General features: G+C 37.1%; 1 protein-coding gene across 1 annotated transcript in view; it reads left to right on the top strand.

The window, feature by feature from the left end:
* Positions 1-13,913, top strand: part of BMT2 (base methyltransferase of 25S rRNA 2 homolog) — a 35,487-nt gene that overhangs the window by 3,135 nt on the left and 18,439 nt on the right. The window contains exon 2 of the mRNA XM_057403717.1: positions 9,338-9,479. Within this exon, the coding sequence (XP_057259700.1) occupies positions 9,338-9,479 (142 nt within the window). The remainder of the gene's footprint in view (positions 1-9,337; positions 9,480-13,913) is intronic.

The raw sequence follows: 13,913 nt of genomic DNA, 5'->3' as shown, positions 1-13,913 counted from the left end.
CTTTTTGCAGTTACAAGGAATTACTAGAGTAAAGCTTAGTCAGCATCATGTCATCATGAAAAAAATGTTGTTTTTTTTTCCTGGTGGAATACTGCAACTCTTCAGATCTATCAAAGCTGAATCTTGGCTTCTTTTTCAATTTCTGCATTTGTTGAACCACTTCTACTTTTAAGTATGGTGGATGAGTTTTGTATGTACTTCTGTATTGTGGCTCATGTCATATCCTAATCCCAGAGCATGCCAGTGTATGACAAAACATTCGCCATGTTTGAAATTGTTCAACTTGAATTCTTTTTGGTTTGCGTTGAAGTGCATTGGGGTTTTCTTCCTTCAACAACTTTAGCTTTTTTTTTTACTGTGACTAGTACGTACCTTTTCCTATTTTCAGAACATTAATAATCTAGTATGACTTCTAATGGGAATAGTTATATTTTTTCTCCTTTCTCATCTTCATCCTTTTCAATTTCCTGTCTTTCCCCTTACACTCTGTTGTTCATTAGTAAGTAAGGAAAGTATGTAATCATAAATGCCGTGTCACATTTGGTATTTCATGTTTGCAGGATACTCTTTTTCCACTGTGGCTCCTATGGCAGTATTATGCTATATATTTTTAAACGGTTTAATGAGGTTTATCAAACAAGTGTGGGGACTTTAGTGGGGGAAAAAAGGTGTATTTTTTTCAAATTAAAGTGGTTGGTCCCTGTCCACAGGGAGTGAATGTGTCAACTAAATTAGTTAATCCTTGTGAGTAAATTAGTTAAAAGTTGTTTCAGACTAAGGCAGTGATAAAGACAGACAATGCCTATCTAGTGGTTCCTGATGATACACGTAATTCCTCAGGTTAGCATGTAAATTTTGTCTCCATGAAGAAAACTTCAAGTGCAAACAAAAGACACTGAGGTATAACATGTTCACTTAGGAGTATATCTTGTTAGCATAAGACTTGTGTTTTTCTGAAGTTTTACTCCTGCTTCCCATCTAGAATGCATTAGTTTCATCTTAATTACCTTACACACCAGGGTAAAATCCAACAGCTAAAACAGCTCTCAAGTGCCCAGTTAGTCACTTCAGAGAAACTTCAGGGCTCTACATGCTTGACACAAGCACTTAGTACAGAAATTAGGGTTTTTCATGAGTCTTGAATTTCTCCCACTAGCCTGTTACAACATTGGGATGGGGAAAACCAGTGTTTGCTTTAGTCTCTTGGTTCTGTAGCCTGGTACTGTACGTGACCCTGAATTTTATAGGATCTTCTTGTGTGCATCCTTCGGGCACCTGCAGCTGTGGGCTGGAGCATGTTGTATCGGTTGCATACGTGCATGTATTCTGCATATATTGCATGCATACTGATGTCTGTCAAGCCCGATAGGCTTGTAAAAGCAGATTTAGAGGTTTGTAGGGAGCTAAACATGATCTGCTGAACATCTGCTATGTGATATTTGTTTGTTTGTTTCCTGTTGCTTGTAGCAGCCAAGTAGGCTTAATTTTTACTGTGGTAAAAATCCCTTCCCCTGATACAGAGGCAGTCTTCTTTTTCTTTTCCCTGAGTTGTTTATAACTTTTATAGTCATGCAGGGCTGTATTTATAAAGTAAAAGCTTTCATTATGCATTATGAGCCTCAGTTGTAGATCGTTTTGTACATAGTCTGGAAAGATGATTTACAGGACTCTCTACTTCTCCCTGGAAATCCCTATTAAGTGCAAGTGGGAATAAATGCTGAGCTATCTGTAAAGGTATTTTATGAAATATTTTGCAGTGTGTTCACTAAGATGTTTCATTTCTCCTTCCACACACTTGTTAAAGCTGTTCAGGCTTAAAATCACACGGAATTGGTACTTGTCCTGGTATTAGTTACTGTGTCACAGGAGCTGATAGAAACATTCTTAGGTGGTAGTCTGATTCCTTTAAAGAAAGATTTGTTGAAATGTCAAAGAAATGGATAATGACTTTATCAGGAGTTTTCCAAATTCAGAAAATCAGGAAAAATTTACAGTGCCCTGCCTGATGATAATAAGTGGCCTGAGTAGGTAAGTGGTTTAGGCATTCATGGGAGAAATGTCGTTCTGAAATTAGTTGCTTCGTGGTCTCTGCCTCTTGCATGTTTTTCATGAAGAACCTTGAGAGAGCTGAGGTTCTTCCTGATGTGAAACAGGAAACGTTTTGAAATAGTGGCATTTTCACAGGACAGGAAAACTTTGTCACTGACCTCTACATGTCAGTTAACAGTTGTTACTCCTTTTTGTTAAATGTAACTGGCTTACTGTAGAAATAAACGTAAGTTTTCAAGGTCTCCATTTGTCTTTTCCCAGTTGCATTAATTTCTTGGAAGAGGGAGACATTTTGTAATAGTAACTGTTACATTTTTCAAGCAATAGAAACAAAATTCCATTTCATTAAAATTAATGCAGTTTTATCACATAAGCATTAAGATACGATTGCCCTTTCAGTTTGCACACCACAGTTTTGCAAGGAAGTTTCTTTAGAAATCCCATAGTTGTAGAGTTTGGGGGATTTAATCATTGGTATCATGTAGTTAGCTCACAGTTTTTGAAAGCAACACACTGGCTATGGCACAGACTTACACTCACTGAACAAACAACTGTATGTAACCTTCTTCCCTGCTCCTTTATTGCCTTGGGGGGAAGATGGTGTTCCTGTTGCAGGGTCAGCATAATGAAATCTGTACCTGTGCCTCGTCTGTTTCCCATTTTTGCTTCTGCATTTTCAGAAATTTACCGAAATCAGTGGTTTTTGGTAATATGTTCATTTCTGTGTTGATGGTGATGTCGTCCATCCCATGAAGTCAGGTTTGGGGGAGAGGGGTGATAGTTTCCATTAGAGTAGATCCAACACCTGGGGGCAGTAATTGCTTAAACTATCACAAATAGGTTCCCCACTCTCTGTGTGACAGCCATCAGTGATTTGTAGCAGATAGAGACCCAGGTCATTCTTCAGGGTGATTTAAGCTGACTGCAGTAGATGTCTTCAGTAGCAGATCATTTGTGCCCTGGTTGTCTATTTAGTGTAAACAGATAGATAGCAAGTTTACCTGCCAAGTTAAATGTAGAAACTCTCATTTGGTCAAATAAATCCTTTCTGTGTGAATAGAGGGAAGAAATGTTTAGAAAAAAAAAGTGAGATTCTATGTTGGTTTTTTTTTAAGATTTTATTGTGAAATATTTCAGGTAAATCCTAAGGAATTTAAAACAAACACTAGTCAGACAAGAGAAGGAAAATATTAGCTCTGACTGCTTGAACTTTGTCCAACTTGAACTTCATGTTCTGTATTTAGACCTGTAAAACTGGAAAACTGTGAAGACAAAAATGGCCTAATGCCTTTCATAAGAAATACTGGATATACTGTTTTAGTAAGACAGATGTTCAGTAAGTTTCTAGTTTATCTTGTGCACACTGTAACTTGTAGATAGCATATTAGCTGATACTCTTCATGTAATTAGTTTTACTGATCATTGCCACAGCATCCAGACATTTAGTAGTACAGCTAAATGTTAACTGACAAATCACTGTTAATGACAAAAATTTTGTCATATTCATAGGAATTTGATTTCAGCTTTAGCCTCATGGGCAGCATAGGGTTGCTTTTCCCATTTATTGTTCAGCATGTTGTAGAAATTTAGCATGTTTATTGTTTCTAGCAAGTAGTGAAGAGGCAGTGTTAAGAAGCTAAAAATGAGATGGATTTTCTTCATTCTGCAGTGCATCGCCATCAGCAACAAAAAAGAAAGCTCAGAGGTCTTGCTAGGCATTGCTAGTGCCAGCAGCTTTTATCCAAAGTTATCCAGCATTGTCATGGACACTTTTTAATTCTGAGGATAGGTTTGCTTTATACAATGAGCAATTCAAAGAGCTTAATTAATAACTGTTGTACAAATATGAACATGTCACTTTTGCTTGTCTTTCATTGTTAGTCAATGTATTGACCTTATTTTCTCCTCTACCAGAGCCATCAAAGATGTAGATGGGAAGGTAGTGTGCTGTTAAATAGGAGTATTGAAAAGGCAGTGGATTGGATCTGGGTTGTTTGTGGGTTTTTTTTTTTTACATTACCAATTTGTATCAGCATGTAGGCAGGCATCCTTTAAACCCTTGTTTGGTTTTTTGAATAGGCTTGTTTTTTTTTTTTTTTTCTTCCTTTTTGGGGCATGTTTTGTCATTTAAATTTTGGGATGCAAGGTCTTGCTTGGTGGTGGATGAAGTATTTTGTACTTGCTTTTGAGCTTGTCAGAGATGACTGCACTGTTTTTCTGAAGAGCACCAATCGAATTAAGGAAATGAATAATTACAAAACTTGTCTTGCGGGTACAGATAGTACTTTTAACTCTGAATGACTTTACTATTTTATTGCTTGATAAAGCAGAATGATTCAAGTAGGTTGTTTGGGTTTCAATCCCATTCCAAAATGAAAAATACTGCCTTTAGCAAAACTGATCTCTGTTTCTTTTTTTATACAGAGGGTTGTGATTTATTTAAAATACCAATTGATTTGTTCTGTCAGAAGTTGAAGAATAGTTGACTAATAAATTTTTCTATTTCATAAAGATACCTTAAATGACAGTTCCACTTAACACCCTATAAAGAAATATATTAAATGTATTTTTAAAACAAAACAGAAATTACGATGGAAGCAAGCTGCATTTTTGTTCTTCAAAACAGACTGCCTGGAGAGAAGAGTTACAGTGTGGGTTTGTCTCACTTAGAATGACAAACCTGGTCTGCTCTGCTGGGGACCTTTGATGAGATCTTGTAAATAAACGTGGAATGACAAGAGGTCTTACTGAGCTTGTATGACTCTTTCTTCTTTATTACAAGTGTTTTCGGTTGTTGAAACTTCCAGCTAACGTTAGGTTCTCCAGTGCTGTTACCCACAATTAAAGCTATCGTGTAATTAGGATCATTTAAAAATAACTTCTTCATGCCTGACCTGTTCTGTCTGTGACAGGGTTCAGAAACTGCTGATTACTTTGTGGTTGGGTTTGGGTTTATGATTTGGCTATTATGCGGGCAATATTAATGTAGGTGGAAAACATTTAGAGGGACTCATCTATTCTAGGTAAACAATACTGGATTTTTGTTACTGCATTAGAACAGGCTGTGTTACAAAGAACCTACAAGTTGGTCAGTCATTTGTTCATTGACAATTGCTAGAAAGAGGTGGGCTTTGGGCTTTTTTGTTTTTAAAGGAATAATTAATCTTCAACGTGAAGAGCAGGTAATACTTATTTTCCAGGCAATTGTGATAAAGAGGAGAGCAAACATTAAATTTAAAATGTCACTGACTTGAGAGGTGTGTGAAATTCCTGTTAGGAGCCAGTCTTGCTGATCACACTTTGCAGCTGGATGCTGGCATAACTGGTTTCTTCATGGAGATCTGAGATGTATGAAGATCTCTGAAGAGTCAGTGCTTCAAACAGGTTTTAAAATGCATAGAAGTTGATACCCAAGTGCATGGTAAGAGTGTTGAGTAGTCTTTAACTTCATTTTATGGTATTATCCTGAGTACATGAGATGAAATGTATACTGCACAAATTCAAATATTAACTTTAAGATGTGATCAAAGCTGCAAGACTTTTTATTATTATTGCTTTAGATTAACCTACCACAAACATCTATTTAATTTACAGCATTATTGATTGCTTAACAGAAGATTTTATTTATCTTATTTCTTTAGTAACCATTAGATTTGTGGTGAAATTTTCCTGCATATTTTACTGCCTTTTTGATTATATAAGCAATGATTAATGAATAAATGTTTAAGTACACCAGAGTTAATGCAGTGTTAGCATGTGAATTATAATGTATTGTTTGAAAAATTTAATACATATCTCTAGTGTGTTCTGGGCGTCAGTTTGAAACTGGATGCTGCAAGACCTGTTGTAGTCACTTCCTCAATCTCAGCAGATAGGAAGCATTATTTGCATTTTCAACTCAGTATTGGAGCATGAGTCTGGAATTAAAGTTCCTGTAAATCTAATGTGCCTGTCTGTGCCTTCTCAGAGCTCACCCTGGAGAAGAATGGGGGGGGAAAAACACCAACTCAACACCATAGTACTTGCTCAAGGGAAATTGGACCTCAGACCCTTCTTTGAAAGTCCATGCACAATTGTGCCTGTGTCTTAAGACCACCCTTTATCTGCAGTTATTTTGGAGCTTACATTAAGAGAAGACAAATGGGCATCATATAAAACCCAGTACTGACAGTGGGTCAACAGCAGATGCTTAGACAAGAATATATGAGAAGTGCTGCTGGAGTATCACTGTATGTTTGCTGACAATTCTGTCTTTTGCTGGTTTCACAGTCTAGGAGCTCCTGAGTTAGAAATTGCGTCTTTGAATATGGAGTTGTCTTTTTATACTCTTCCTGAAGGTCTCCTGCTCTCAGAACAAGATGTTCTGTATTTACCCTTCCTCTATCAGTTGTGATCTTGAGTAGGTCTGTCCTCTCCTGATATCATCTGCCTTTTTCTTACCTTTATGTAGGTGTTCCTCATGCAGAAGCTGTGCTGGATCTGTCCCACATTGACATTTTCTGTATCTCTAGAGCTGCTGTATAGGTAAATGAAAACAAACAAGAAGCGCACACAGAATTGACTTGATATAGGATGTGTGACAGAATGACTCTGTGATAAATTTTTCACTTTTGTTCTGTATGTCTCTCCTAATAGTCTGTATCATTCAGTTTTGTTTTCTTGTCAACTCAGTGCCAAGAAGCTGTTACTGTCATAAGCAGCTCTGTTACAGCCCAGCTCCAGGTCTGTTGCTATATGTCTAAATTTAGGATCCCTTATCTATGGACTCTTTTGACTCTTGTCTGATTCTTAGAAAGAGGTGAAAATCTCTTCTTTGTTCAGAAGCAAATAAGAAGTATTGCTATGAGAACAGGGACTGAGTTTTAAGGAGGCATCACTACTTTGCTGTAAGAAAGGACTGGCTAGTTAGGTTAAGAACATCTGGTCATTGCATATTTCTTCTTCCCCATCTGTCTTATTTCTTAAGTTTTAAAGAAAAGTGGTATTTGGAAATAGAGTAATTGCTAAAGAATAGACCATATGAAGTAATGGAATAAAAGAACAACAGTATTAAACATGGGATTTTGTATTTGTGATATTTTCCCTTGGTAAGTGCTCATTTGTTACTTTTTTTTTTTTCTGTTCTAATTAGCCATGTATTCTTCAAACAGAACTTTTGCAACTGTATGTTATTCAAGCATTTCACAGTTGTCTGGAGTATGCAGTAAGATTCAGAGTGCTGTGGCACAAGAAGTAGGAAACTTTATCTAAATTGCACCAGAATTAATTGGCTATTGAGAATACATTTTGACCTTGGCCAGTGCTTTCTGGCTTGGTGCTGTTCTGCACATAGGTTCTGCACTTTGTCAACACAAGAAATAAAGATTTGTAAGAGTTGTGCTTGGTGGGGCCCCTTTTCTTGCTCTCTTCGTCAGCAGAGTATGTGCTCTCCTCCTGTGTGATTGTTTCTACAATCCTGAAGGCTCTGGAAAAGTGACACAGGTTTTAGCTGAAACCTCTCTTGGGCCTGCCTGTGATTTGGCTGTTTTCTCTGATGGTCAGCTGGTGACCATGCTAGTGCCTTTCCTATAGAGCATATATTTCTGAGCTTGGATCACTTGGGAAATAATGAGGGATACCACTCAATTATAATACTACTTTTATTTTTTTGTCCAGTCTAGTAACTTCCTCATATATGCTTGTTGAATAGCAATCAGAATACGTGATTTCTTGCATAGCTTCTGTATTTTGTTAAAACTAAAATCGTGACCACTCCCTTCCATCTCAGCTGCCATCTCACACAAGGGATATATAAACACCTAATTTTAAACATGACTCATTTTGATGATTGTACAAGTGTGCTAGATTGTTATTTTGAAGAGAAAATTGCTGTGACATTTGTAAACCAAACTTAAATAGGGAGTAGCCTGGATGGTTGGTTTAAATCTTCTAAGTATGCAACAATCTATACTTGTCCATCATACCCAGTCTAGTGGTAAGGGGAGGACAGGTGAGGTGAGGGATCATTACTGAAAAAGGAAGAAATCTGTTATTTACTGCTAATTAAAACAAAGCACATCAAAGAAATTGCTTTAAGTGGGTTTGAAACAGAAATCTCTTATGATAGGAGAAGGATGGGTTATACTGTAAACTACTTTCAGGCTTCAGCAGATATTAATAGCTAGCTTCTGCTTGATACACTTTTAAAATGCTTCTTTGTAATATGAGGGTACTATAAAAACTGGCTCTGGAGCCATGTGGTGAAGAGTGTGTTGGTTGTCTGAGTCAAAGGTTGAAGTATATCTCTGCTCTTGAAAACTTGGTTTTAGTTGTATCAGCTTATAAGTGCAAAATCAGTAGATAATTTTCATTCTACAGCTTTATACTAGATGTGTGCACACATTTGTGGTTAAAAAAACATAAGGGATTAGTGCAGATGATACTATTGAGCATATATTTTTCTTTCTTAAGGCAGAAATCCGTTTTAGTAAGGTATACCAAGAGTTTTTACGTATAGAAACTACAATAGGAATTGTGGCTAGGCACAGCTAGCATTTATCTTGGCTTTGTTCAGCAGTACATTATGTAAAGCAAGGTAGGAGAAGAGAAGTGGATGCTTAGCAGCAAAAGAGGGAAAATAATCTTTTTAATTACTTCGAAGTGCCAAAACTTTAACTGCAAGATTTCTTTTCAGCAAGATGTGGAGCATGGAAATAAATCTGTCCCTACGGATCAGCAGATGAGTTTATCTGTGATTCCCTGACTAGTTGATTTGATTCTTCAGTACTGTCCCCTAGAAGCTAATTCACTGGAACTGGGTAGATCAGACAGACATCACTGAAGGCTTGAATTCCTTTTCCAATGAATCCAAAGAAATCTGTATTCTGGACTAAGCTTTCTTTTTGGCATTTTTGCATGTAGTGTCATCCATGGTATTTTCCATGAGCATGAGTGCTACTAGGAAACCTTTCAGTCTTTCGTTTTTGAAATGTTTGTCATGTTAATACTCATGCAGAGAGACCTGAAAGCAAAACTTCCCAGGGATGTGAATTTCACAGAACAAACTGAACAGAATCAGTATACTGAGAATATTGTTAGTTTCTCAAGTACCCAATAGCTCTTTCCTCCTTCAAAACCTGGACTTTTGTCTGTGACTGGAGAAAGGGGACCTTGTTTTTGTTACATGCAGGTAAAGTAATCTCTTGGTGTGTTATGTAACTTCTTTTAACTGGAAGATGGGGATTTTGCCATGGCTATAATGAGACACTTTGTATCTAATGTGCAATTTCTTTGTTATTGTTTTGTTTAGTGGGAGACTTTGATAAGATCTGGCGTGAGCACTGTGAGGATGAGGAAACTCTGTGTGAATATGCTGTGGCAATGAAAAACCTTGCAGATAATCACTGGGCAAAAACTTGTGAAGGAGAAGGCCGAATTGAATGGTGTTGCAGGTAAATCTTAATGTATTTGAAAGATGCAATTGCACACTTCTGCTTTATTTATAATACAGTTGTTGAGCAGTTCTTGCTTTTTTGCTTTTAAGATTTGTTCTATAAGATGTTAATAATTCACTGCTTCCCAAAACAAATACCTTCTTACTGTTCTGATCTCCTAAGGAAATAGCTTGTGAAGTGTTTTGTTATGAGGTGACCCTTTTTTTAAAGTATCTTCAACAACCAAATTTTTCCTCTCCTCAAATACTGAAGCTGTAACAAGTAAAACTATGAAGTAATTTTCCATACATTTGAACCTAAACTGAGCAAATGCAGTAAGGGTAGCTCAAGTTTAATTTTCAAGTCTTTGGTTTGATTTATCCATATAATAGTGTTTGAACTCTACATGTGAATCTCTGGTGCTTAATTTTCAAGTTTTAATCTCCTGCAACAGACTTTAACCTCTGTGAAACTTAGTTTAAATCAATTTTAAAATTCTTGTAAGTCACAAGCATCTAATTTGTATTGGGTTATGATAACTGTAAAGACTGTAAGGGGGTTCAGCTGAGCTATTTCAATCCTTGAGGAAAACAAACTCCTGAAAGTGGAGAAATGTTGGTCACTCAGGATTCCTGCCTACAGCTGGCATCCAAGGTATACCATGGAATCAGCACAACTAAATAAAACAAATTATTGTTGATCTCTAACTGGGAAGAGAATTTATCAACAGTCCTGCCTCTGAGAATGACTTTAGACAAACTACAAGTAGTCTCGTATGCCAGTCTGTAGGTCCTGCAGGTGAGTGTTGCAGTGCTGAGCAAGAGGCAGCAAACGGCAGATGTGGTATTGTTAAATTAATTACAATGGTCCTTTAAGCCCCTAAAACAGAAAAAAAAAACCAAAACAAAACAGAAGGGGAGAATGGCTCTGAAACAGTTGATCTAGAGTACATCTTGGTGTCAACTTGAGCTGTTGTGTGGTTTCTGGAAATGGAGCAAGTAATAACAAGCTCATTTCCTTTTTCCATGCCATCAGCTTGTAAATATCTGAAAACCATCCCTTTATGTATCAATCGTTTATCTTTTAGCTTAACCAAAAAACCCAAAGAGACAACCCACGACCACCAATAAAACCCCATAGTTCAGTGTTTCTTTATAGACCCTTTTCTGGACATGTATTTTGTATCCTTATCCAAGTTATAAGAGAGGTGAATCATCTTGTAAAGAGCTACACCCAAAAAAAAAAAAGCACAGCTTTCCAATGGTCTTGTCAGTGATAAATAAAGAATTATGATTGAGGTAAACTCTTGTTTATGCTGTTGTTTAAGTTTTCTGTGTTTTGGGGGTTTTTATTATGTTTTTGTGTTTGTATTTTTAATTGGTGTGGCACTGATTTGTGCTCATTTGTGATTCCCCAGAAACTCTTTCTTTTTTACAGCCTTCCTCAGTTATTGTTTTCTTGCACTTGTGCTATTTATTACTTCTGTGGAAATGCTGATATTTGTGTTCTCTTTACTGAATTACACTCTTGAATCATACTGAATTCTAATACTGAGATTTCTTGCAGCAGCACAGTCTGTATCCCAGCTTGGCATTGTTCTCAGATTGGTTAAGAGAACTACTGACTGTTCCAGTGTTCAGGTTACCCGTGAAAAAACCTGATTGTACTGGATCCAGGGCAGATTCCTATGAAACATTGCTCAGTATTTTCTTGTAGTCTGATTGTCAACTAATATGTGAAACTTTTTTCAGTAGAAGTGTGTGCACTTGCTCTCATTTCAGCTAAACAATATTCCCTTAGCTTGTAACAAGCTTGTCTGGTACCTGGTAGGACAGGATCATGTTCCTTGTGGACAGGAGGGGGAACAGTTGATATCCTGTGTATTGTAGGGTTTTGGCTCTGTCTCACTTGATTTCTGTTCGTAGTTCCTACAAGATTTACAAAGTAAACATTTAAATAAGTGTTTGGGTCTTGCAGAATGAACTCACATTAAGAAGAGAATCAACCCGGGAAGAGACACTAAAACGCTTTCAGCATAAAGCTTTGGTTGCAGCATTTTCAGTTTGCAAAGTTAAGGGGTCAGGAGTTCTACATCAGTAGAAAGAACTTTTCACTTCTGTGTGTCTCAGATTAAGCCGAGGCCTGGATGGTTGGGGACCAGAGCATACCAGATTGACTTGATTCTGCAATTTTTTGTTCTTTCTCAAAGGGCCAAGGGGTGTGCCAGACACACAGTAGGTCCCATTGTGGTTACTTCTCCTTGTGTCTGGGTGCATAATTGCATGCGAGAAAACTTTACTTGCATGAGACTTCACTGAACGTTTTTGTTCAATGTTTTAGTTATGTCACCATGACAGCAGGAAAGTAGCTGATGCTCTAGATGAAGTTGAGAGTGGAATGCTAAAAATACTTTGGAACCACAGGTGTGTCCCTGCTGAAGAAAGGATAGTAGAGTGTTTTTGTTCTAATGTGAAGATATTTTCAGAGACCTGAAACTCACAAGTGTTTTCACTAGCTGGAAAAAAAAACACTTTCGTTCATTTTCTTTGTATTGTCTTATAAACTAGCACTTGATAGAGTAAATTGGAGAATGCAGAATAACCACTAGAGAAGGTGTGAGTTGGATCACAGCTGAGAGCTGGATCAAGAATAACAAATTTCTTGCAGGGTTCTCCTTGCTGAAGTCTTTCTAGCTATTTAGTTGAAAACACTGTGAAAAACACTTTTTCTAACAATAATTCTTCAACCAGATGGCATAAAGAGTATTATTTTACCTTGTTAGTTTTGACTTAAGCAATTATCGAGGCTTTAGAAACTGTGAAAATAGAAAGCAGTACATGAAAGATTGTGCTAATGACCATATGCTGTGATCTGTAGGGCCAATTTTATTTATTGTTTAAGGGCAACATTATACAACAGTTAATTAGGGAGAGGGGCAGGGGGAAGAGAGATTAAATCTCCTTCCAGATGCAGGTTAATGATCCCCTGAGTGGTAGTGTGAAAAATCTGGGCAACACTCAACTGTCCTTCCCTTGCTTTCTTTTTCTGTCTTTGGAAAACCAAATACAGAGTAGCAAATGGTATTTGGAAATTAACAATTCTGTTTAATTTATATTGCAACACAAAACTTAAACCAAAATAGGGTAAAGTGATGTTTACCCTGAATAATTGTCCTAACTCTTAATTTTTGCTGGCATAGGTGGGGTGGTGACCTTTTGTGTGGACAATGAATGTCAGCCTGTTCTGGTTCTAGTTAGAACAAAATAAGCTAGACCAGCAGGTTTGCTTCTTTCTGTTGCCTTTGCATCAGTGTCAAGACTTGTGTTGACTTGGCTATTTTTTTTTTAAATAACAAAACCCCCAGATCTGCACTATCATGACAAAATGCTATTTAGACCTGCTTTTTAAGTCTTTTGTTTCATAAGCAAACAGAAGAAATATGGTTTTGATGAAATTAATGTTGGGTGAGTTCAGAACAGTTTGGAAAAACTTGTAGAGAATAGATGTTAGAAGCTTATCTTAAAAACGTGATTGACTGGGAAGGGCTCTGTCAGTGTCTGTCCCTGCATCCATTACTAATGAGTATTTTCATTAGCAGTCTGCTAGAATGAAGTCTGTTTATTAAATTTGCAAATGAGACCAAATGGAAAAGAATTCACACTCTGAGAGCAGGATTGAAAGCAACAGTGTTGTCAACTATACTAAATATTATCAACTGTACAAATACAGGCCAGGGAGTAATTGGTTGTGTCAGTCTTTTAGAAAAGCAGTTGGATTGTGTAGCAGGCTACAAGCTGAATACGAAACAGTTATGAGATGCTTTTGCAGTAAAGGCAAATATTATACTGGAGGGTGTTAATGAGATTGTTCTCAAGATACACAAAATACTCTCTGACTTTATTTAGCATTGCTCTTAGCCAGAATATCACCTTGGCCACTGTATTTAAAAAGGACAAACAACAGTGCAACTCCAAGAAAGATAAAGCAATGATCAGAAGTCTGTCTTCCCCCCCCCCGCCCCCCACAGAAGCCTGTGGGTTTTTTTCCTAGAAACTGGAGCTTTCTTGTCAAAAGGAGAGAAGGCTGAGTAATCTCTTACAGGATCGAATAACAGGTCGCTGCTGGAACTGGAAACTGATCCTGTTTGGGTTTGGAAGATTGATTGAATGAATGAATGAATATTTGAAGTCACCTTAACACTGTTTTGCAGCTTTCTTGATGAATGCAGTTAGTCAAGTGATTCATTTTCAGGGGAATAGAATTAAGAGGGAGGTAGTGTAAACAGGAGGAGAGAAACCATTTAAAATGGAGAAAAAGACTTCATGTTCATTGTTCATGTTTGTTTGACAGTCTTCATTTTTGCTCTTAAACACTACTTTATTCTGACAAAGCTATATCTGTTTCTTTAACACTAGAACTAATTAGAGCAGTGATCATATGATAACTGCTGAC

Source organism: Pezoporus wallicus, unplaced genomic scaffold (genome assembly GCF_028554395.1).
Source record: "Pezoporus wallicus isolate ANWC-B61680 ecotype Strahan unplaced genomic scaffold, APGP_CSIRO_Pwel_v1 contig_7274, whole genome shotgun sequence".
Taxonomy (NCBI): Eukaryota; Metazoa; Chordata; class Aves; order Psittaciformes; family Psittacidae; genus Pezoporus; species Pezoporus wallicus.
Note: the sequence above shows the minus strand (reverse complement) of the source record. Positions and strands in the feature narration are given on the sequence as shown.